This window comes from Hyaena hyaena, unplaced genomic scaffold (genome assembly GCF_003009895.1).
Source record: "Hyaena hyaena isolate Hyena2069 unplaced genomic scaffold, ASM300989v1 scaffold_245, whole genome shotgun sequence".
Lineage (NCBI taxonomy): Eukaryota > Metazoa > Chordata > Mammalia > Carnivora > Hyaenidae > Hyaena > Hyaena hyaena.
Genome location: NW_024080878.1, coordinates 317,667 through 343,515, shown reverse-complemented (window position 1 = coordinate 343,515; position 25,849 = coordinate 317,667). Strand labels below are relative to the sequence as shown.

The 25,849-nt window shown below is 41.9% G+C and overlaps 1 protein-coding gene across 7 annotated transcripts in view; it reads left to right on the top strand.

Moving 5' to 3' along the window:
* The window catches only part of RIC3 (RIC3 acetylcholine receptor chaperone), a 66,382-nt gene that overhangs the window by 11,876 nt on the left and 28,657 nt on the right, over positions 1 to 25,849 (top strand). For all 7 annotated transcript variants that reach the window (XR_005530567.1, XM_039244603.1, XM_039244602.1 and 4 more), the window contains exons 2-3: positions 23,952 to 24,178; positions 25,243 to 25,318. Coding sequence is in view for 6 of the 7 variants with exons in the window: in XM_039244603.1 (XP_039100534.1) it covers positions 23,952 to 24,178; positions 25,243 to 25,318 (303 nt within the window). In the remaining variant the exon portion in view is untranslated. The remainder of the gene's footprint in view (positions 1 to 23,951; positions 24,179 to 25,242; positions 25,319 to 25,849) is intronic.

Sequence of the window (25,849 nt, the reverse complement as noted above, 5' to 3'; positions counted from 1 at the left end):
ACCTGGCACGACCTCCATGTCGTCCAGACCACCACTCTCCCTACTGAGGAGAGGGATCGCATTCAGGCTGCTGCCTGAGAACATGCTGATCAGGTCCATCTCACTGATGCCACCATACCTGTTGGTGCTCAGGCGGTCCCAGCCATAGAACCCGGATGGGACTATCAGAATGGGCAAGATGGCCGCTAGCACGGTGACCGCATGGTTCAGTGCCTCATTGCCGGCATGTGCGCAGTCTCTAACAAGGCAGTCAATTATGATAAAATCAGAGAAATCATGCAGGCCCCTGACGAAAACCTGGCCATGTTCCTCAACTGGTTAACCGAGGCTCTAACTCCATATACTCGCCTCGATCTGGCCTCACCGGCCGGGGTGACTGTCCTGGCTACCCACTTTATCTCACAGTCGGCTCCGGACATTTTAAAAAAAAAAAAAGCGGAGGAGGGACTACAGACCCCCATCTCTGACCTAGTGAAAATGTCCTTTAAAGTTTTTAACTTCCGGAGGAGGCAGCTGAGCTGAAACGACAGGCCAGACTCCGGCAAAAGGTTCAGCTACAGACCCAAGCTCTGGTGGCAGCCCTGCGGCCAGCCGGCTACGGGAGCCAACAAAAAGGGGGAACTAACCGCACCCCTCCAGGGGCCTGTTTCAAATGTGGAGCTGAGGGACACTGGAAATCGACTGCCCAAGCCTTGGGGGATCTTCAGCGCCTCCACGCGGGGGCAACACCGAGATGGTAAGTCCTGCTCTCCAACTACTTGGATTGGAGGATGACTGACGCCCAGACTCGGACACCCCTCTCACCCGGGCCAAACCCAGGGTCATACTCCAGGTAGCGGGTAAGTCCGTCTCCTTTCTGCTGGACATGGGGGCTACCTGTTCAGTTTTGCCTTCCTACTCGGGACCAACCTGATCCTCACCGGTCACGTTATGGAAATTGATGGGACCTCCTCCTCACCTAGGGTGACCCCTCCCCTCACCTGCAGCCTGGATGGGTTTCCCTTCTCACACTCCTTCTTAGTCATCCCCTCCTGTCCGGTGCCCCTACTGGGAAGGGACATCCTCCACAAACTACAGGCTACCATCTGGCTTTCGCCCTCCGCCTCAACCTCGGAATGTCTCGTCCTACACCTACTCTCCACCCCATCCCTCCAGTCCCCAAAATGCCTCCCTCAGTGGATCCAAGAGTGTGGTACACCTCTAAACTGGTCGTCGTGTCTCACCATTCTCCTGTAAAGATACAGTTAAGGGACAGATCACAGTTCCCCTCCCGGGCACAGTTTTCTATTTCCTTAACCTATCGGAGGGTCCTTAAGCCTATCATAGACCACCTAAAACAGCAGGGACTCCTCATCCCCATCAGCTCCCCCTGCAACATGCCTATCTTGCCTGTCCGCAAACCCTCAGGGGCCTTCCGATTAGTCCAGGACCCGCGACTCATTAACAAAGCCTTACTCCCACTCCACCTCTTCGTCCCTAATCCCTACACTCTATTATCCCACATCCCACCCTGAACCTCCCACTTCATGGTGCTGGATTTAAAAGACGCCTTTTTTACCATCCCTTTACATCCCGATTCCTACCACCTCTTTGCCTTCACCTGGGAGGACCCCGATACCAATGTCTCAGGACAGTTGGCATGGACCATCCTTCCTCAGGGGTTCTGGGATAGCCCCCATATCTTTGGCCAGGCCCTGGCTACCGACTTACAGCAGTGCGTCCTTAAGGCCAGCACCATCATCCAATATGTAGATGATCTCCTCCTCTGTAGCCCGTCCCTTTCTCTATCTCAAGAGGACACGACTACCTTACTCAACTTTTTAGGAGCTAAAGGGTATGGAGTTACACCCTCCAAAGCACAACTGTGTACCTCCTCAGTCACCTATTTAGGGATTTCCCTGACCCCTACATCCAAATCCCTCACCAGGGACTGCATCCGCCTCCTCCAGGAACTCCAGCCCCCTCAGAATGCAGAGGAAATTCTCTCCTTCTTGGGATTAGTGGGCTTTTTCAGACACGATCCCCAATTTTGCCATCCTGGCCTGGCCCCTATATCGGGCAGCAAAAGAAACACCACAGGGACCCTTAACCGACCCCACCTCCGTCCGACATCTGTTCTCTAAACTATGGGACTGCCTCACCACCGGACCAGTCCTGGCATTGCCGGACCCCTCTAAACCCTTTCACCTCTTTACTGATGAATGCTCTGGTTTGGCTACCGGCCTCCTAACAGAATCAGTTGGGCCCGCCCATAGAGCAATAGCCTACCTATCAAGACAACTAGACCCCACTGCCCAAGGCTGGCAGCCTTGCCTCAGGGCACTGGCAGCGGCCGCCACTCTTACCAAGGAGGCCCTTAAACTCATCTTAGGAAACCCTCACAGTGTACTCTCCCCATCGGCTCGCAGACCTAGTCAGTCACTGATCCCTGGCTCAGCTCACCCCTTCGCGTCTCCAATGATACCATCTGCTGTTCATCGAAAATCCCCTGGTCTCCCTCTCTACTTCTCCTCGCCTAAACCCGCCACTCTACTGCCTGTGCCCTCGTCCACCCCTGAGCCCTCCCATTCCTGCCCACGGGTACTAACCCCCTCCCTCCCGGGACTCTCCGACCAGCTAGTATCCAACCCTGACCCAATCCTCTTTGTAGGTGGGAGCTCCCTCCTGACCCCAGACGGCCAAAGGTATGCCGCTTACGCTGTGATCACTTCAGACTTAGTAGTAGAGGTGGCCCCTCTCCCCATTGGAACCACCTCTCAAAAGGCCGAACTAATAGCTCTTACCTGAGCCCTCCACTTATCAAAGGGGCAACAGGTTACAATATACACAGACTCTAAGTACGCCTATCTCATCACTCACACCCATTCCATCCTCTGGCAGGAACGGGGATTCCTAGCCACTAAAGGAACTCCCATAGTCAACGGGCCACTTATTGCCAAACTACTCGAGGCCCTCAAACTCCCTGCTGAGGTAGCAATAGTCCACTGCCACGGACATCAGACCTCCAAAGATCCTGTCTCTTTGGGGAACAACAAGGCAACTCAATGGCCAAATGGCTTTAAACATTCCGCTGGCCCCGATTCTTTTCCTCAGTACCCCTCACAGCCCCTCATACTCTGAATAAGAAGTACAAACCCTCCAAAACTTGGGAGGAAAAACGGGAGACAAAGGATGGATCAATGTTCAGGACAAAATTGCCCTTCTTGACAATCTGGCCTGCACACTCATAGCTGAAATTCACCAGTCCCTCCACATTGGCCCAAAGGCTCTCTTTCAGTTCCTTCCAACCCCTCTTACATCACCCCTCTCTCTCTAAAGTTATAGAGACAGTACACAGATCCTGCAAAACCTGTGCAACCTTCAACACACAGAGTGGGATCCATAGGCCAGGACCCAACCACCAACTCCGCAGACACCAACCTGGGGAGGATTGGCATCTAGACTTTACCCACATGCCCTGCCACAAATCCTTTCGGTACTTACTGACTATGGTAGACACATTTACAGGCTGGATTGAAGCATTTCCCACTGCCTGGGAGACAGCAGATGTAGTGGCCACCATCCTCATCAAACACATCATTCCATGATTTGTACTGCCCTGAACCCTGCAGTCGGACAACGGACCTGCCTTCATTTCCAGGGTCACTCACCAGGTGGCAGAAACTCTTAACATCACCTGGAAACTCCACATCCCTTACCATCCCCAGTCATCGGATATCTGCAGGAGCGTCTCCAGGAAATGTCCTGAGTCTCTCGGTAAATCAGCTCCTCCTATAGCCCTACTCTCACCTGCCCACCTCCGACCACCCCTATGACGACACCCACCCTTCACCAGGAAGTAGCCAGAACCAAATCAACGCCCCTGCCACCAACATATTAAACAAAAGGTCGGAATGTTGGGCTGGCTGAGAGGTAGGGCAGAGACGCCCCAGAATGGCAGACTTCTTGAGATGGCTGACCTTCCTGCCAATACATCGGTGACTGTTACGACTTTGGTGGGAAACAGAAACTTAAGCAAGAAACCGAAACCTTCCACCCAGGACTTTCCAGTCAAGAGACCGCCCCTGTTATCTGGACTTCCCCACCCCCACCAACAGGTTTTAAAACCCCTCACCACCCAACCTGGGCACGACTTCCCTCCCTTGAGTCTCGGGACCTCGCCCAAGGATGCATACAATAAAACTCCTGAAGAACAATTTGCCTTGGAGTCTTTTTTACTCACCTAAAAAATCTTACACCATGTTCATCAGGGATATTGACCTGTAATTCTCCTTTTTAGTGGGGTCTCTGGTTTGGGAATCAAGGTAATGCTGGCTTCATAGAAGAAGTCTGGGAGTTTTCCTTTTCTGTTTTTTGGAGCAGCTTGAGAAGGATAGGTATTAACTCTGCTTTAAATGTCTGTTAGAATTCCCCTGGAAGCCATCTGGAGCAGGACTCTTATTTGTTGGGAGATTTTTGATAACTGATTCAATTTCTTCACTGGTTATTGGTCAGTTCCAATTTTCTATTCCTGTTTGAATTTTGGTAGTGTGTATCTAGGAATTTGTCCATTTCTTCTAGATTGTCCAGTTTGGCATATAATTTTTCATAGTATTCTCTAATAATTGTATATTTCTGTGGTGTTGATTGTGATCTCTCCTTTTTCATTCATGATTTTATCTATTTGGGTCCTCTCTTTGAGAAGTCTTGCTAGGAGTTTATCAATTTTGTTTATTCTTTCAAAAAGTCAGCTCTTAGAATCATTGATCTTCTTTTTAAAAATTTATTTCTACTCTAATCTTTAGTATTTCTTTTCTTCTGCTGGCTTTTGGCTTTCTTTCCTGCTGCCTTTCTAGCTCCTTTAGGTGTGAGGTTAGGTTGTGTATTTGGGACCTTTCTTGATTCTTGAGATGGGCCTGAACAGTCCTATTAGGACTGCCTTTGCTGCATTCCAAAGGATTTGGACAATTTTATTTTCATTTCATTTGCTTCCATGTATTTTTTAATATCTTCTTTAATTTCCTAGCTAACCCATTCATTCTTTAGTAGGATGTTCTTTATCCTCCATGTATTTGGGGGCTTTCCAAATTTTTTCTTGTGTTTGAATTCAAGTTTCATAGTGTTGTGATTTTGCAAACATGCATGGTATGATCTCAATCCTTTTATATTTGTTGAGAGCTGTTTTGTGACCTAGTATGTGATCTGTTTTGGAGAATATTCTATGTGCACTTGAGAAAAATGTGTATTCTGTTCCTTTGGGTTGAAAAGTTCTGAACATATCTGTTAAGTCCATCTGGTCCAATGTGTCATTCAGAGCCATTGTTTCTTTATTGTTTTTTCTGCCTAGGTTATCTGTCCATTGTTGTAAGTGGAAATCACTGTATTATTATCTATATATTTATTTATATTTGTGATTAGTTGATTATATATTTGGGTGTGTCATGTTGGGGGCATAAACATTTACAATTGTTCTTCTTGATGGATAGACCCCCTAATTATGTTATAATGCCCTTCTTCGTCTCTTGTTACTGTCTTTGTTTTAAAATCTAGTTTCTCTGGGGCACCTGGGTGGCTCAGTCACTTAAGCATCTAACTTCAACTCAGGTCATGATCTTATAGTTTGTGAGTTCAAGCCTCGTGTCAGGCTCTATGCTGATAGCTCAGAGCCTGGAGCCTGCTTGGGATTCTGTGTTTCCTTCTCTCTCTGCCACTCCTCTGCTCACGTTGTCTCTCTCACTCTCTCTCAAAATAAGAAATAAACATTAAAAAAATTAAAATACAGTTTGATATAAATATGGCTACTCTGGCTTTTGACATCCAGTAGCATGATAGATGGTCCTCCATCCCCTCACTTTCAATCTGCAGGTGTCCTCAGGTCTGAAATGAGTATCCATTCTTATAACCTTTATCTTTTGATTGGGGCATTAAGTCCATTTACATTCAGAGTGATTATTGAAAGATATGAATTTAGTGCCATTGTGTTATTTATAGGTTTCATGCTTGTGGTGATGTCTCTGGTCCTTTGTAGTTTTTGCTGCTTTCCACTCACTTAAGATCCCCCATAGGATCTCCTGCAGGGCTGGTTTAGTGGTCATGAACTTCAGTTTTTGTTTGTCTGAGAAAGCCTTGATCTCTCTTTCTATTCTGAATGACAGCCTTACTGGGTAAGGATTTTTGGCTGCATATTTTTCCTATTCAGCACATTGAATATTTCCTGTTACTCCCTTCAGGCCTGCCAAATTTCAGTGGGCAGGTCTGCTAATACCCTTATGTGTCTACTCTTGCAGGTTAAGGCCCATTTGTCCGCAGCTGCTTTCAGAATTCTCTCTTAATCTTTGTATTTTATCAATTTTGCTCTGATATGTCATAGTGTTGACCAGTTTTTGTTGATTTTTGAAGGGAGTTCTCCGTGCCTCTTGGACTTGGACGCCTGTTTCCTTCCCCACGTTAGAGAAGTTCTCAGCTGTAATTTGTCCAAATAAACCTTCTGCCCCTTCTCTCTCTCTCCATCTGGAACTCCTATGATACGGATATTATGTTTCATTGAACCACTTAGGTCTCTGATTCTCCTCTTGTGGTCTAATCATTCCTTTCCCTCTTTCAGCTTCATTATTTTCCTTAAATTTGTCTTTTATTTTACCTACTCTCTCCTTTGCTTCTTCCATCCTTGCTGTTACTGCATCTAGTTTATTTTGTAACTCATTAACATCATTTCTTAATTCATTGTGACTATTTCTTAGTTCCTTGATCTCTGCAGTAATAGGTTCTCTGCTGTCTTCTGTGCTTTTTCAATCCCAGCTATTAGTCTTATGACTGTTATTCTAAATTCTTGTTCAGATGGGTTGTTTATATTTGTTTTGAGCAATTCTCTGGCTGTCATTTCTTCCTGGAATTTTTTTTGAGGGGAATTCTTTTTCATCATTTTGGCTAGGTTTCTGTATTTTACATATTTTAATAGCTTGTTATGTGTCCTGCACCTGTGAGTACTATTATATTAAAAAGGGGTCATATACTCTCCAGGGTCTGGCACTTCAGGAAGTGTTTTTGGAGTGTGTGGCCTGTACTCTATTATGAATTTGGCTGCTCTGTCCCATTGGTCAGTCCTCTGTCATGCTCTTCTTTCCTCTTAGTGGTGGATTGTTTGGAACTTCCACCAAGTGTGTTTTGATTTGTTTGTTGAAGTGACCCTAGAAAAAAGGAAAGGGCAGGGATCGTGATCCCAAACAAAGAGAAAAATGAAAGGGGGTGGTGTGGGAGGAAGACCAAGCAGAAAATCAAAGAATCTGGAGGGCTTAATCCAGAGAGAGAGAAAGGAAAAATAAAGGAGATATAGAAAAGGTGTCAAAAGAATAAAGTAAAAATGCCTGATTAAGCAAACAAAACAAAAAAAATACTAATATATATAGTAAGAATTGACCGAAATTCAAAACAAGCTCTGAGCCAGAATACAAAGGGGAAAAAAAAGAAAAGAAAAAGAGAAGGAAAGAAAAGAGGGGGTGGGGAAAGAGCAACAGCCTAACTGCAAGACCAAGACCATGTGGGATAGTGGTCTGTAGGTGCCTGGGACTGGTGACTGTGCAGGTCTGGAGGAGAGGCCGCCTGGTTGGCTCAATCTCACTCCAGTAGTTAAGTAGTTGCCGGCTCGGAGGGGTGGGGTTTGGTGTAAACGGATCCCGCCTCCACTGGGGGCTGCTGTCCTGTTCCCTGAAGCCCCACCGTGTTGGTGATGGGGAGAAATTGGCGACACCTCAGTCTCTCCTCCCCTGACTAGGGGTCTCAAACCACGCTGTTCAGGCAGCCCTCACAGAATAGTGCCGGCAGTCATCATGCCTCTCTCCACAGTCTCCCACGCCTCCTCCATGCATGGCTGGGATTCAAAACCTGATGTCTTAAGAGGCTCTGCACCAAATTGATTCTGTCTGGTATAGAGCACCACTCCACCCTGCAGATAAAGGGCCTTTGGCTGGTGCCTGGGGGCGGGAGACAACAAACCTCTTCCCACAGTCCTCAAGGGAGGGGACTGTTCTCTCCCAGTGTGCCCTGGGGATTGCTACAGTGCCCAGGGCTGACACCTGTTCCCCAGGTGCAGGCACACATTGATGGCTACCATCCAGAGAAGTCTTGAAAACTGATCTTAAGCACCTAAGGCTGTTTGCAAAGTAGCTCTGTTTCTTGTTCCTGAGTCTGTGGTCTTGGAGAGGTTTTCCTATTCCCGTAACACAACTGCAATTCACAGCCTCTCTGTCTCTCCACAGAAGTTCCCTCCCCTCCAGGCCTACAGCGTTTAATCTACCCCAGTTTGCATACATGCACCTATGTCCTGCTAAACTGTCTCCCTCTGCCTGTGCAAATTTTTGTCACTCCGCAGATTCATTTCCTGGGTATTCCAAGTGTTCTGACCCCTTACAGCTGTGTTTGAGGGATGAGGGAAATCCTGGTACCCCTACTTCTCCACCATTTTAACTCCTCCGAAATGTTTGGGTCATAGGATTACTGTTTTTAATCTTTTGAGGAACTACTAGACTATTTTTCAAAGAGATTTGCATATCTAACATTCTTTCCAGCAGTGTGTAAGCATTCCAGTTTCTCCATATCTTGCCAACACTTGTTACTGTCTGCCTTTTTTTTTTTTTAATGTTTATTTTATTTTAGAGAGCATGAGCAGGAACAGGCAGAGAGATGGGGAGACAGAGGATATGAAGTGGACTCTGCTGATGGCAGAGAGCTCAGCGCAGGACTCGAACCCACAAACTATGGGATCATGACCTGAACCGATGTCGGACACCTAACCCACGGAGCCACCCAGGCGCCTTGCTGCCTTTTTGGTCATAGCCATCCTAGTGGGTGTGAAGTGATATCTCATTGTGATTTTATTTGCATCTCCCTAATGACCAAGGATATCCAGCATCTTTTTGTGTGTCTATTAGCTTTTTGTGTATCATCTTTGAAGAAATGTCTTATTCTGATCTTATTTTCATTTTTAATTTGGGTTACTTTTTATTGTGGAGTATTAAGAGTTCTTTAGATAAAAATCAGTTATCATTTGAAAATATATATAATTTGAAAATATTTTCTCCCATTCAGTGGGTTTTCTTTGATTTCTTACTGGTCTCCTTTTAAGAAAAATTTTTCATTTTAATGAGAGATGAGACCAGACAGGTTAGCAGGGGCCATTCTGTGAAGATTGTTTTTCTGTCATACTTAAGGAGTTAGGATTTTATTCTAAAGGTAGAAGAGGCCATTGTAAGTTTGTAAGTAGAAGAGAAACCTCCAGTCTGGTTTTGGAAAGGACATCCTGGCAGCAGTAAAGGGGCTGCATTGTGAGCATTTTTCTTTACGGAGAAGATAGTTGCAGTAGTCCAGTTGAGATCTCATGAACATCATTAAGTCAGTGTTGGTGAGTTTATCAGATAGAATATTCATGAAAAATGACAGAAAATTCAGCTTAAACTGTCTGAAGGCAAAAAAAAAAAAAAAGGGTATTTATTGTGTTGTATAAATGAAAAGACTCTGTGTTAGAACTGGCTTTCAGTGTTGTTTGATCCAGAGATTCACAGTCTCCTCAAGGCTCCAGCTCTGATTTTCTGTGTCCCATTTCACTTCCAGGTTCCTCCTCAACTTGACTCTGTCCTCTGACTGCTCTCACAGGGTAGCAACAATGGCTGCAACAGTTCTGGACATCATCTCTCACATTCCATTGTCCAGAGAAAGAGCATGTCTTTTCTTTTAAACTCTTCTTTCACTTCTACCTTACTCTTCTCCCCGCCCCAGCCTCATTCTATTCCATTAGTTCCAGCTAACCTCTCCACCCATCTTAATGGTTTGAAGTAATGAAGTACATTACTTGTAGTGCTTAGGGTAGAAAGAATATACTGATTAACCACTCTGAAGTTGACAGTGATTCCCAAAAGGATATAGGGATACTGGAGGAAAGAGGAACTAGAGCAGAGGAGGCTGTCACCATTGGATAGGGAGAAGAACAATTTTTTTTTTTTTTTTTTTTTTTAAGTAGGCTTCACGCCCAGTGTGGGGCCTGGAGTCAGGACCATGAGATCAAGACCTGAACTGAGATCAAGAAGTCAGCTGCTTAACTGACTGAGCCACCCAGGCACCCTGACAGGAGAACAGTTTTAAAAGCTGTTCTTAGTTTTAGTATTTTTTTTATATTTCTCTGGTTTTTATTTTTATTTTTTACTTTATAATTGTAATTTATTTAACATTGTCAGAAATTTTAGTTGTTTCTTTTTTAGAGCCATTTTTAGGTAGAAGGTGGAAGGTGAGGAAGAGGGAGGCATCTTGGAGTAGTCTCAGTTTATTGGCTTAGGTGATTAGACAGATGGTGATGCCCTTCACCAGAATAGGAATGGAGGAAAAGCAGATTAAAAGGGAAAGCTAGTGAGTTCAGGAATTTGAAGACTAGCATCATGTCCCCTTCTTCAGTCTTGTTTCGTACGTTGACACCTCTGGCTCCTTCATTCCTTATGTCACCTAGTTCCAAGTATCTCAGCATCTCAGTGCCTCCCTAGAAGGCAGATAATACCAAGTGGAAGCCCATTAGCTCATGGAAGAGCAACCTGTTGCCTCCCCCCCACCCTCCTTTAAAAAACTCCCTACTTCTCTTAATGCATCCTAAGGATTGCTTTAGATTTTTGGCATTTTACTTACTGATCTTGTGGTTTATTAGAATCCTAAGCTTTTTATTATTGTTGTTTATTTATTTATTTTGAGAGAGCATAAGCAAGGGAGAGGCAGAGGGAAAGGAAGAGAGAGAATCCCAAGCAGGCTCTGTGCTGTCAGCATGTGGCTCAGACTCACAAATCATGAAATCATGACCTGAGCTGAAACCAAGAGTTGGACACTTAACTCAGCCACCCAGGCACCCCGACCTTTTTTTTTTTTTTTTTTTTAATGACTGCTGTTGATCTACTTTGTCCATTTTGTACTGTTGACTCTATGTTTTGGAACACAGGTGGTGGGTAGGGTTAGCAGTCAGCCTCACAGTCTGTACTTGGGCTCTGTGCTGCAGTTGCAGACACTCCAGAGGCAGGGGGTTCTCCATTTGTGTCCTAGTTAAAAGGCTTGGCTGCTGAAACTGCAGGGGCACTGGTGTGTGGGGAGATCTTTCCCGCTCCCCAGCACAGCATTCATTTTGCGGTGGTGCTGGTCCTTCCTGGGGCTGTTCGCAGGGTATGGTGGGGAAGGAGTTGCTTTGGAGGATTGCCTGCTGAGGCTGTGCAGGGGAAGGTGGGGCCATGCACATGGTTCTAACCAAATAGGTGGAGAGTGTTAGTGCTAGTTTTTCCAAGTGTCTGGCTATCTCGGCTTGGGGAGGAGAAGAGAAATGGCACATGCCAGCCCTTTTGTTGAAGTCTCCTGAAGATCCCTGCACCTCCAGTCAGTGTATGTTCTGAGGTTAGTAAATACATCCCTCAGGTGCTTTTCAGACTTATTTATCTGCTGTGTCTAAAGCCAGGTTACTATGCTCTCCCTTTTAGGGCGAGGACTCAGTTTCCTATCTCCCCTCAGCTCTCCTGAAGTTAACCCCGTTGATTTTTAAAGTACTTGGAGTTAAACCCTGCTGATTTAAAAAGCTCTCTTAAGTCCTGCTGATTTTTTTTCAAAGCTAGATGCTATGAGGACTCCTTTTCCCAAGGCAGGTCCCCAGTGCATAGGGTTCCTGGTGTGGGATTTGATCCTCTAGTGTCACCATGGGTTCTGTCCTTCTCGTTTGTGGTTAGTCTTACCTGGGTTTGGTTCCTAATTTCCTCTCTGCTCCTCTGACCCTTTTTGTATGGCCTCTCTCCTCTCTACAATTACATGTGGGTGGAAGGGCTGTTCTGTATGTTTTGGGGTTGTTTTCAGAGTTAGTTGCATAGTATAGCTGTTATCTCAGCTGTGTCCGTGGGATGAAGTGAGTTCAGGATCCTCCTACCCTGCCGTCTTCCTCACAGTCTCTGGAAGCATCCTTTTTAGAATCTAAATCTAGCCCAAGAGTTACAACGTGCTCACTTCCCTATAGCTGAAAAGTCCACCATGCATTTTTTGCAAACTGGGACAATAGGCATTCTTTAAAAATTTCATTTTTATCAACATAATTTCTTAAAATTTTCTTTTAGTTTAATGACCTTTTTGGGAAGTTTTCCATTCTTGGTAGGAATTATTTAGTGGATAGACCTATCCTCACCCATCTAGGACTGTATTTTTGTTCTTAGGATTGTTAATTTTCTTTCATATAACCCAAAATTCATTCTCTTTCATAGAGAGTGTGGAAGCAAAATAAAAGTTCAGAAGTTCTGCTTTCTCAGCATTAAATTTTATCAGGTAAATTGCCTTTTTTGCTCAAAAAGTACCCCTTTTGCTTTAGCTAGCCTTTTGGTGAATCTTTATTTTGGACCTAAGCTGCCTCATGTGGTTCTTCCTAGTCTTGCCATTCACTTGTATGTCTTTCTGCTCATCTTTTCTCTATTGTTTAAGAAGAGCGATGTGTACATCTGCTTTTCCCCACCTCTGCCTTTCCTGTCTGCTTGAGAATTCTTGAAATGCCCAAGCAGCAATGGATTTTGAGAACTTTACTCTTAGAAAGGGTCTGTGTCGTGCCCTGGAACTCTGTTCTGTTTTCAGAACTTAATTCTGCCTTCCTAGAACCTCTGCCACACAGTCCTTGCTTTGTTGCCATGAATACTGAATTGGCACTGGTCCCTTTCTCCTAAGTTCTTTCCATTTCACTATCCAGTTTCTTCTTTGGCCAAAGTAGCAGCTCCCCTACTCTCACCTATGTACCTGTGTAACATGAAAATGTGAGCATGCCAGGTCAGGAATTTGTCAGCTATTCCAGTGTTAGCTTACTGAGACTTAAGACAGGTGCCAGAGTAGTTGAAGTCCTCCAGGATGACAGTGTGCTGCTGCTGCTTTTTTTTTTTTTTTTAATTGTTTATTTCTTTTTGAGAGAGAGAAAGAGTGCAAACCGGGGAGGGTCAAGGAGAGGAGACATAGAATCTGAAGCAGGCTCCAGGCTCTGAGTTGTCAGCTCACAGCCCAAAGCGGGACTTGAACTCCCTAACCATGAGATCATGACCTGAACCGAAGTTGGATGTTTAACCGACTGAGCTACCCAGGCGTGCCAACAATGTGCTGTTTCTATGTTAGAGTCAGTTTCAGGAGAGTCCTGCTCACCACCTCCATAGCTGGATCCTGTAGCGTTCCCACGACAATGTCCTGACATCTTACCTCCTGACCACGCCTGCCCATGTTTTCCAGTGAATACTCACTTTTGAGTACTTATAGAGTTCCTTCCCAGTAGCCCTCTTCCTCTGAAATAACTTAGACTCTTCTGTCACCATATTTTCCTCAAGTGGGTTCTGCCCACTGAGTCTTGAGCTATCTGAGATGTGAAAATATATACACATATATCACATGTATATTTATGTGTACATATACATCCATAATAATATGCATACATAGTTCTTAAATTAGCTCTTTATATTTTGGTATATAAGCTTGAGGACAAACATTATTCTGGTCCCTTACCTTTTCTTTTCTCCTAATGAAACATTGAGTATCTGCTCTGAAAGAGTGTCAAAGAAAAGAGAAGACCATTTGAGAGCCTGTAAATGCCTGCAAATTAGGCACTTTTTCAAGTTCAGAAACTTCTAGGGGAGTGGGTGTGGAGAAGAGTGGTGGGTGTGAAGCACCTTCACTAGTTACCCTGATTGCCATTTTCTATTCTCAAAACTAAAAAACATTCAGGATAATGATGTACAAAATTATTTTTAGCCTTGAGAGTAGTTGTGCTGGGTCTTGAGATTCTAGTAAAGTTACTGGCAGGCACAGTAGAAGTCATCCAGATCAACTCAACAAAGTGTACAGCCTGCAAGACCCAGAGCTTACCCTTTAGGGGACCCAAGCATAAAGCAAACACTAGACTTTTCTTCAAGAAGTTCACAGTTTGTCTTTCAGCCACAGAGCACAAATAATACCTGCAATTAAATAAGTTGGATTTATTGTTGAAGCGAGGGAAAGTGCATACCATGGGGGAGCATGCAGCATCACAGGAAGAGTGTTAGCAAAGCTTTATTATAAGATGTGGGTGCACGTTAGGGGATCTTGAAGAAGGCTTAAGGATATGGGGCTTGGCTTTGCATTGGATGCCATCAGAAAGTGTGGGAAATTCTGTGGCTGGATAGCTTCATAGAGTTTCTTGAAAGGGAGAGCAGACTAGAGAACGGCTAAAGCTGTAATTGGTGACGAAGCAGCCGTCCTTCATTTTCCAGGAATGGGCCCATTTGATATTTTTTAGCTTGGACAGTATTCATGTATTTGTCTGTGTTCAAGCAGATTACAGAGTGGTCTTACTCTTTTGTCCTCCTCCACAAGGGTCACAGAACAGCCTTGTCTAATGTTGATATTCTCAAATTGCTGACGTTTAACTGGAGAACACCAAGACCTAATTGTGAGTGCCAAGCCAGCTCATACCAACACTGAGGACTAGCTGATAGTAGCGCTCCAGCTTCTGGATGTCAGAGGCATATTTTCTGGTTCTCTGATATGATTTATAGATTTCAGTCAGCACTGAATAAAATTGGGTAGAAATGGTTCTTAGTGGAAGATTCTGAATCCATTCAAGTAGCAGCTGTAAGACCTAAATATAACTCTTGCATACAGCCAGTTGTGATAAGTACAATTAGAGAGGTTCAAGCAGTATGTTCTAAGTGCCTGGGAGTAACAGGAGAAAAAGCATTGGTGGTGAGGGCAGTATTTGGCTTGGGTCCTGAAGGATAAGCTGGATTTAAACATGTGGAGTTAGAAAAGCAAAACCGCTGGTCAGCAAAAAGCAAAGTCTTAGTGGTAAGAAATCACAAGGCAGGCTCAAAACGTGGTGAGAGGTCTACTTAGGCTGTATCAGGAGTATGTAATGGGAAAGAAGTGTGAAGTGGTACTTTTGGACTAGACTGTGGAATTCAGTTGTTTAGAAATTCAGTTTGTGGGGAAGGCAAAGCCAAAATTTAACTACCCACTGTGCGTGCTACATGCTTTCTATGTGATATTTAATCCGTAATCCTTGTAACAAACCTGAACAGTCCTGGTAACAACCCCAATTATATCCATTTTACAGATGATGAAAATGAGCTCTCGAAAGGTTCGTTTAACCTCCATTTAAATAGTTGGAGGCCCAGCCAATATCTTAACCAATAACCCTGAGTGAAAAGATAGTATTGATCTTACTCACTTTGCTGCCTCCTGTGTAACAGCCTCTTGTCCTCAGTGGGAACCATTGAAAGCTTTTGATGAGAGAAATGGCAAGACCAGTTAGAATTGTGGTTAGGGAAGATGACTGGTAACAAAACAGTAATAATTAACATGTGTAGAGTATATGGACTAGGCCCTGGGCTAAAAACAGCTTAGACACACAAGTATCACTTAGTAGTATGTAGGATGATTTGGGAGTGAGGAAGTTGGTAAAAGATGAAGAAAAGATTTGGTTAAAGTTGGAGAAAACATCAAAGCAGCTTTCAGCAGAGCAGAGTTAAGTGGGGGGAGAATGTAACAAGATGAGGGGCCCCTGGAGGAGACTGGTGAGGAACAGTCAGCTGTGGTCCCAGCCTCTACTTTAATGCTGAATTAAATTTGGCCTGTAGAATTTCCTCTGTATTTAGGGAGAAGCTTATGTATCTTAAGGAATTGGCCCATTAAGATCTTTCTTAAACTGTGGTAATCAAATATAAACACATCCAGTTCTGTATTGATTTATTTGTCTTAAGAATGAAATATTGCAGATGATTTAATGCAGCTTTCAGAAAGCTCTTTTGTTTACAGTGCTAGAGTTTTTGTTTTTAACAATAAGGATGGTTAATAACAAGGGAAGTAGAGCTTTACTCTGTAAAATTCATTAAGTTTGTAGTCCAGCTTAAATGATATGCCAAGTGAAATTTTAATAATTAAACCTAAATATAGCAAAAGCTTTCAATGAACAATTAGAATTTAGTCAGGTTCCATTTTAGAGAATACTTAAGTGCATAGAGAGATAGTGAACACAGCTGTTTTCTATTTTGAAAAGTGCAATTTTAATGTTCTGATCTCTTGAGCTGTTTTTTTAAGCAAAATTTTTTAAAAACCACAAACCCTTTTTGTAATGTAGCTATAAGGAAGATCTTTGTCATAGTGAAAAATAGAAAGTAACCTAAATATTCATCAGCTGGGGAGGAGGTAAATAAATTGTGATAATGGACTACAAGGAGATGCTGTATAGCAGACGGAGTGAATTAACTAGAGCTACATATATCAACATGGTACATTTCTAGGCCAAAATACTGATCCCCACCCAGAAAAAAGGACACACAAGGGAAGCTGCAGAAGAATGAATACAGTATGATACCATTGTGTAAAAGTTGTTTTAAAATTGTAAAATATAAATTAACATAAAATTTATCATTTTAACCAGTTGGTATATACAGTGTCATTAAGTATATTCATATTACTATATAGCTGTCAGTACTATCCATTCATGATATAAAATTTTAAAACTCCAGGCAGCATTGTGTGTTGTTTATGGGTGTAGTAAAGTATAGAGCATACATTCTAATAACTGAATTCAGAGCTGTGGCTGTCTCAGGGTGGGACACAGTATGCTGGTGTTCCCGTTGTATACCTGCCTACCACATAACTAAAAGTGCTCAGACATTATCATTTATACTTTTTTGTACACTTGGAGTATTTCACTTTAAGAATTTCTTTTTTAAAAAAATTATTTCATCTAGACCTTTACAAATGTTTTATAGCCAGTGAACTTTTAAACCTTCTGGGTTCGGTTCTAAGAAATGTGGTACCAACCTTAGATCTTGGTACCACATTTCTTAGAAAGTTGTTTCTTAGAAGTTGTTCCCTGTTGAGGACAGTTAACTTTATGGGGGGAGGGGAACAAATCTATTCCACATTGAACATTCTGACCCCAGCCTACCATCTCAAGAGTACCTTTGGTCACAGGTGGCAGAGGTCTAAAGGTCTAGGAGAATAACTCTATTTAAAACACACATGAACATGAGGAGACACCAGGGTTTGGAAGGTGAAAGTTTCATTTTTAGATTTGATATGATAGTCCTACAAAAGGACATACATACTAACGGGACTTAGAGATAAGAGACAGGAACTTGAGAGAGAAAGATCAGAACTAGAGCTGTATATTTTGGAAATTATGAGCCTGTCAGAATGAGTGAATTTGCCAAAGGAAGAAGAAAAAGAATATGTTTGAGACAAAAATCTCCAGGAGAGAATTAAAGAAAAACCTATGCAAGAGACTGAGAAAGAATAGGTTGAAAGACCAGGCGGTAGGAAAAGAAGAGCTCAGGAGATTGATTTGCCAGAGATTAAGGCAGGAAAGTTTGACAAGGATTTATTCAGATCAAGCACATATTTACTGAATGAGTAGTATGTGATAATCATTTTCTTGTATTGCCAGATGAGTCTTTCTTTTTCTTCATGTTTATCTTTGAGAGCAAGTAGGGGAGGGGCAGATGAGTTTCAGAGGATCTGAAGCGGGCTCTGTGCTGACAGCAGAAAGCCCCATGCGGAGCTCGAACTGGTGAGATCAAGATCTGAACTGAAATTGGACACTTAATCAACTGAGCCACCAGGTGCCCCCTTGCCAGAGGAGTCTTAGAGTGAGACCTGACTGGAAAAGCGATTGGGTTTGATGGTTAAGGCATAGTTAGTTGCCTTGTTGCTGTAACTGTATTGCCTGTCTGTAAATTCTTTAAAGATATGAACTGTTTTATTTATCATCTTAATCTCTGTGTCTGGTAGATTAAGTGTTCAGTAATAAATATGTGAAGTATTACACCAAGTACAAAATATATATTCATACTTCTCCAAGATATAAAACATATTTTTACTGTCCAGCCTATAATTTGCATTGCTCCCTAATTTCCTTCTCTTACTTAACTTTGAAAAAAGTATTCCTCTACTTTCCAGTCTGCAAACTATCACATATTTCCCTACTTTTTTGCCATATCACATTCATGTTGCTTTTTGAAACCCTATGTTTTATTTCCTTTCTTTCTCCCATTACTCACTCATTAACTCAGTATAAAGAAGACCATTCTAACAGAGCTGTTCAGAGGTGGCAATACTGAGTTCCCTGTTTGATGATATTCAGCAAAGCCAGGTCCTCCACTTAAGGAAGGGGAGGGTATTATTGAACACAGATGGTTGGAGTAGATGACTTTTTAAAAAGCTTTATTGAGATATAATTCACATACCAGGCAATTTATTTATTTAAAGTGTATTGTCAGTGGTTTTTAATATAGTCACAGAGTTGGGCAACTATCACCTCAGTCAATTTTAGAACATTTGTATCACCCCTCCCACATACAGACAAACACTTCATTCCCATTAGCAGTCACTCTTCTTCCCCCCTCACCCCTAAGCAAACACCAGTCTACTTTTGTCTCCATAGATTTGCCAATTCTGGACAATTCTTATTAATGGAATCATGTAATATATGGTCTTGCATGACTAGCTCTTTCTTTTTACTTAATGTTTGCAAAGTTCATCTGCATTGTAGCATGTGTCAGTACTTTATTCTCTTTATGGCTAATTAATACTCCATGGATATACCACATTTTACTTACCCATTTGTAAGTTGATGGACTCTTTGCTAAGTGTGAAAAATGCTGCTATAAACATTTTTGTACAAGTTTTTTTGTGAACATATTCTTCTTTGGTACATACCTAAGAGTAGGATTGCTGGGTCATATGGAAACTTTGTTTACCCTTCTGAAGAACTGCCAGGCTGTTTTTCAAAGTGGCTACACTGTTCTGCAGTCCCATCAGCAGAGTGTGAGAATTCGATTTTCTCCACATCCTTGCCAACACTTTATTATCTGTTTTTTAATGTGTTTTTGTTGTTGTTTGTGGGTTTTTGTTTTGAGAGAGAGAGACAGAGTGTGAGCATGGGAGGGGCAGAGAGAGAGGGAGACACAGAATCCCAAGCAGACTTCAGGCTCTGAGCTGTCACACAGAGCCCAATGCAGGACTTAAACCCGCAAACTATGACATCATGACCTGAGCCAAAAGTCACACTTAACCAACTGAGTGTATCTCATTGTGGGTTTAATTTGGAGTTCCTTGATGGCTAGTGGTGTTGAACATCTTTTTGTGTGCTTATTTGCCATTTCTAGATCTTTTCTTTGGAGAAAGAGCCTTTGACCATTTTTAATTGGATTATTTGTTGTTGAGTGTTAAGAGTTCTTTATGTATTTTGGATACTAGAAGCTTATCAGATCTGTGATTCACAAATATTTGTTCCTATTCAGTGTTTTGTCTTTACTTTTTTTTTTTTTTAATTTTTTTTTTAATTTATTTCTAGAGAGAGAGAGTGAGCAGGGGAGGGTCAGAGAGAGAGGGAGTTACAGACTGAAACAGGCTCCAGGCTCTGAGCTGGCAGTCAGCACAGAGCCCGACGCGGGGCTCGAACCCACGAACCGTGAGATCATGACCTAAGCGAAAGTCGGACGCTTAACCGACTAAGCCACCCAGGCGCCCCTTGTCTTTACTTTTTTGAAGGTATCCTTTGTAGCACAAAAGTTTTAAATTGATGAAGTCCAGTTTGCCTATTTTTTCTTTGTTTGCTTGTGATTTTGGTCTCCTAAGAAATCATTGCCTAATTCAAGGTCACAAAGAATTAGGTCTGTGTTTTCTTCTAAGAGTTGTATAGTTTTCCTACAGTTAGGTGTTTAATCAATTTTGAGTTAATTTTTAAAAATAGTGTGAAGTAGAGGTCCCCCTTTCCTTTTTTGCATGTGGATATCTAGTTGTCTCCATACCATTTGTTCAAAGACTGGATGATTTTTAAGCCTCCTTCTGACTCTGCAGATTGTATGATGCTTTGTAGTATTTTGGTTTTCTGTTATTTTCTAAATAGGTGGACAGTCAAGATTTCATATGGTGGCCATCCTTTCTCCCAAGGATACATTGTGTCTCAAAACAGGGGTTGTCATTATTAGTCTTTTAGCAGTTTCTTCCAGAATTCTCAGTTGTCCTTCTTTGATGATGATGATGATGATGATGATGATGATGATGATTTTTGTAAGGAGACTGGTTTGCTTCTGGTCTTCTTGACAGCTCCGTTTTTCTTCCTCTTTTTGCACGTAAGTATACCTATCCCACCAACACTTTTAATATGGGAATAGTTCACTCCCTTAATGTTTTAATTCGCTTTTTCATTTAGTTAGTAGCTTAGAGGTTCTTCTCAAGCCTAACTGTAGTCTAATAACAATTTCCTTTGAATGTGCCATCAACACCTGGAACTTAGTGTGTGAAAAATGTGTACCCAATCTTCCCCTTGTCATAAGCTCACCATGGTTTTCATTATCTTCTCTTCATATTTCTGACCTCTTCCCTCATTAGCTTTATGTTCTTTTCAGTATTAAATGTTGATCACTTCATGCTAAGAGCCCTGAGATCTATTCCTTCCTCTTTATAGCTATAGCCAGCACCTCAGGCTGCTGCTATACCAGTAGTCTTCTTGCTGATTTCTCACACCCTGGCTTCTCTCTGCATTAGCCCCTGTACTCAAATGCTAGATTCAATCCCTTTCAGACTCCCTTCTCATTAAGTCATTTCCCTGATCTTAGACCCATACTATCAAATTTATACACCACAGGTTGGCATTTCAACCCTCCTCCTCCACTTCCCTGTTATCTCTTGTTACTTCCCCAAGTGGAGCCAAACTAATTTGGTAGTTGGCCTTATTTATTCTTTGTTCTTACTTGTTCTCTCTCAGCATCTTGTTGCAGATGTTCTTCTTTCCACCTGGCATGCCTTTGCCTCTCTGCTGTTCTGTGTCTCATTCTCTTCAGTGATCCCATTTTCCCCCTTTTTCTTTTTTCTTTTTGCATTCTTTTAATGCTTAGACATTTAGTTTGCCTAGTAACAAGCCCAGGATAGCCTGTCCTTTCGTGGTGGTGTTTATTTGTTTTGAATATACTACTTTTTAAAAGCATTGTTCAGTGTGCAACTATTGTTTCTATTATATTTATGGCTCTCTCCTACCTACAGCACAGAGTCCTGAACATAATAGCTGTCCAGTAATAGTATCTTCCTGGCTGACAGACTATAAAAATTTGGGGAAGAGATGTACAGTGTTCAGCATTGTCATCATTTTTCAATTTTAGAAATGCAAAATAATGCCTTTTGTTGCCGTTACCTGATTTAATTTTTAACTTTTTTTTTTTTTGCTTTATATCAAGTTTTGAAGCCTGTGTTCTTAGTATGGTAAAATAAAGTTCAACAACATATACTCCAGTTACTAAATCTAGCATATTGAACACTAGGCCATCTGATATATCACATTTTCTCAAGAGGACAGTTAGCTTCTTGAATACTGGCTAGGCATTTTTTGAAGGTGTATTATAACCTTAAAGCCATTACTCACCACTTAATATATTAAAATCCTTGACCATTTAACAGCTACATAGTCAATAGCAGTCAGAATAAGGAGTGTTGACTTGGTTTCCTTCTACTGTCTGAAGCTCTGCTTCTGTTGCTGACCTACCCTTAAAAAGCATTTCTTTCCATAATTCCCATGTCCTTCAAAGTCAGTATTGGGAGGGAAAGGAGGATTATTAGAGTGGAGTAGGCTAAGAAAAGATACAAGGCAGAAGGCAGCTTTCAAACCTAGTAGCTAGCTGTCTTACCTCCCTACCTGACCACCCACCTTCTTTCTAACCTCAGGAGCACAGTTGACTTAAAGATAGTCAGCAATTTATAGCAACTTTTTAACATCATGAGTGCAAGTTTCCTTTCTTATTATTTTCTTTTTAACTCTTTATCTTCAGTCCATATACCCATTCTCTTCTTCATTCATATGTATCCATTCTGTGTTTTATGTCCTTATACTTTTGTATTTACTTATATATGTAGTATATATGTAGGACATATGTAGTATAATTATGATGCCTTCAGCTTTCATAATGGTATTTGCTTATTTTTTTACTCAGTTCTGTGCTTTTTAAGATGTTCATGTTGCTATAGGCACATCTGAAGTGTGATTTCTAAAAGCTACATACAATTCCATATTTGTATCCACTCTGGCTTGATTTTCCATTCTTCTAATTATCAAAATCAGAGTTACTTCAAGCTCCCTGCTACATGATCATCACAGCAGATTCTCACACAGGTCTATAAAGGCTATAATTTGCATATAGACCATCCTTCTTGAGAATTTCTCTGGAATTTATCCACCAGAGTGGGATCACTAGATCACCTAGGACATAGACATGATGTCACTAGCTGAATGGCTAGATCAGTTTGCCTTCTTACACAGAGGATGAGAGTTCTTGCTTCACCATGTTTGTCAACATTTGCTGTTATCCGCCATTCTAATTTTTGCCCTTCTAATTGATATGAACAATGCAATCTCATTGTTTTAATTTGTATTTTACTCGTTGGTTTTTCTTGGAATTTAATCATTTCTTTATTTACTTGCTAATCCTTTAAGCTTCTCTTTCTTTAGGCTCTTTCTATTGGGTTTCTTACGATTTTTTTAATATCAAATTGTAGAAATTCCTTGTCTGTTTTAATTATTTAATCTCATTAATTCTAGATGTTGCATAAGGTCTTCCTTGTGTGTCTTCTATTTTAACTCTGTTCATGGTATTCTTTCTCAAACAGAAATCTTTAATTTTGTTAAAGTCAAATTCACTATATTTCACTCTTAGTTTGTATTTTTACAGTCTGATTTATGAAGTCTTTCTGCTCTCTAGTGTTTTCTGCTCTGTAGTGGTAGTTCCCATTGGTTTTCCACACAAGCTTGTTTATACGGCCTTTTGAAGAAAGTACTTTGCTTTCTCAAATGTGGCTCTCAGGAGCTTGGCAGTTGGTGTTAATGTTGGCCCCTGATGGAGGAAAAACTGCAAGAACATTGATGCACACTCCTTTCTCCAAGCTCTGTGCTTCCACTAACAGAACCATTTGACCGTGTTTGTGCTACCTTTTGTGAATCATGTCTGCTCAGTTATAGCTGAACGGAAAGGGATGCATACCTACCCAAGCTGAATATTCAGAATCTTCCTCCAAGGAATTTGGAATTGTGATGAGTCTGTGCTGGTCTCTTGAAGGATCTGCAAATTGAGGAGCTTGCGGGTTACTGTCTTCCTCTGTGTTCACAAAGAAGCTAAAGAAATGGTCTCCACATAAGGGAGAATGAAGAAGATCTGCACAGAGAAACACAAAAGAAAAAAAAAGCCTTATGGCCCCATTAAGAGGGAGATTGAAGTGGAATGTGAGAGTAGCTGTCCCAGATCCTGAGCTTTCCCGCTTCCCAGTTTGGGTAGTTCTCTCTTCTGAGACCAGATCACATTTCCTTTTCTGTATTAGTTAGGGGTGGCTATCTGCTGTGACAGACTCCAAAGTGTATAATGCCCCTAACAGAATAGAAGTTTATTTCTCACTCCCATAAACAGGTCCAGATGGTTCTAAGTTGGTGGGGTGGTAGCAATGGAGGGCTCTGTGCCACATAGTTATTCATGAACCTAGATTGATGGAGGCTCTGTCATTTCATAACATGACTGCATAGGTCTCCTTAGGTATCAGTATGAGCCTGCAGAAGGGAAATGAAAGTGGAGTTTAGTACATGGAAAGTTTTATAGGCCAGGCCTTGAACCAGCACATATCACTCACATTCCTCTGGTTGGAACTCCATCACATAGCTTCATTTAACTATATAGGAAGCTATAAAAAAATGTTACCAAGCTAAAGACCTAAAAAGGAAGGGAAAATGGGTTTGGGTGAACTCCTAGAGATTGCTGCTATCTTGTTGATTTTCTGTGTGATATCTCTATATCCTTATAATCAAGTTCCTGTTTTTTCTTAAACGTGTTTGTAGTTGGCTTCTGTTATTTATGCCTTAGTGCATGGGGTGTTTTCCTAATAGCAATATTTAAAATAGTAGAAGAAATAAATACTGATTATTTTCTCAGGAAAGCTGGGTCGATTCCCACCTATGATGCATCATCACCAGCCACCCTCAGATGGCCAGACCTCTGGGGCTCGTTTCCAGAGGTCTCACCTCGCAGAAGCATTTGCCAAGGCCAAAGGATCAGGTGGAGGCACTGGAGGAGGAGGTAGTGGAAGAGGCCTGATGGGACAGATTATTCCAATCTATGGTTTTGGCATTTTTTTATATATACTATATATTCTATTTAAGGTAAGTAGAATCATCTTGATCATATTATGTCAATAAAATCTAATATCATAATAAAAATCATTGTTGGCATTAAAACTCTTTACAGTTCATAACCTTTATTCAAATCCTCTTTAAACCTTGCTTCCTCTTTATGAGGTACTTAGGATAACTGTTATCTCAGTTTTATAGAAGAGAAAATCTTCTCTCAGAGCTTAAATGGTTTGCCCTAGAATTTACAACTAGAAATGCAGAATGGGGACTTGAATCTGGGTCTTCTAGTTGCTAATACAGTGAGCAATAAAGTTCAAAGCCCCCTCCCACCCTAATTTTTTTTCTTTGATTGGATATCTTTGCAAGTTGAAAAGGCATAAAGATATTGTAAGAACTTTATCATTAGGATTAGCACAGTGATTTCCAAGTAGCCACTGTGAGACCAAATAATGACCATACCAACAGCACTTTGTCCTTTTTTCCCCTTCCAGAGGTATGAGGTACTGTTTTTAACCGCCTCTGCAGTAATTCTGAAACCAAACTGCCACATCCTGAAACTAAGCCTGCTGTTTCCTAGCTCTGGGGACACATGGTTTGGGTCTTTAAAAAGCAGATTCCCAGTTAAGTTCTACCTTCAGGCAGGCCTCAGCAGGCTATGGGCCTTGACACTGTGAAGTGGATCGGAAGTCACGTTCTGCGTCCTTTTTGGGAATCTTAAGTACTTCCTGTTCCCCTCTAACCAGAGCAAGAGGGTGAGTTCCTTCTTGCCCAGGCACTCTGCAGTGAGCCCAGTCACCTCTGTAAGAACATCCCCGAGGTCTGTACACCTCCTTTTAGATGAATGTGTGTAGAGCAGATGACCTGGAAAGAGATTTTTTTTGTCCTTGTGCCTTGATGGTTTTTTACTCAGGAACCTTCTATATCTCCTTCTCTCCCCCCTTTATTTTTTTTTGAGATGTTTCTCTAGTATTGCTATTCGATTTCTGATGTAATTTTTGTCTCCCAATCTTTTCTTTTTTCGTTTAATATGAGGGGTTCCATGACTTTAAGGTTCTGAACTGCTGTTGATGTGCTGTACCTCCTTCAATTCTCAGCTTTCAAAGGGGAAAACTCCTGCAGAGGATCGGAAATGCTCTACGGCCACAGCTGGAAACACCCACAGGAAAATTAGTAAGTTCTCCTTTTCAGTAGATGCACAAGTTTTATTGAGTCAGACCACCATAATGTAGCCAGAGGGACAGTCTGTGGATATTTCTCAGAAGCTGCCCCAAATTAATCTGATGCCATTTCTACCTAAGCTCTGGGAATTCTCAAGTTTCCATATTGACGGTGGGCTTTTAAGAGAAAGAGTTACAAAAAGTACAAAACCATCACTTTTTTATATTAGCAAATTTATATTTCACATTTGGCATGAGTTACTTCTCATTTTCCAGGCTTTAGAATATTGGTATCAAATATCTTTTATTTCACGGAAAGGAAAACTAAGGAAGAGAGATCAAGCCAATGCCAAAATCCGTTATTAGATCTAGGGCAGAGTTTAACACTCTGACTTGGTCATCAAGTATTTACTGACCAAGTAGAATATTCTGTGCTCTCTGAGGAAATGAAGGTGGTCAGGAAAAATAACTTGATAAAAAGTTTACTGTCTGAAAGGGACTTGGTGAAAGCCTTGCAGGGAATGATCTTCAGCTGGGTCCTGAT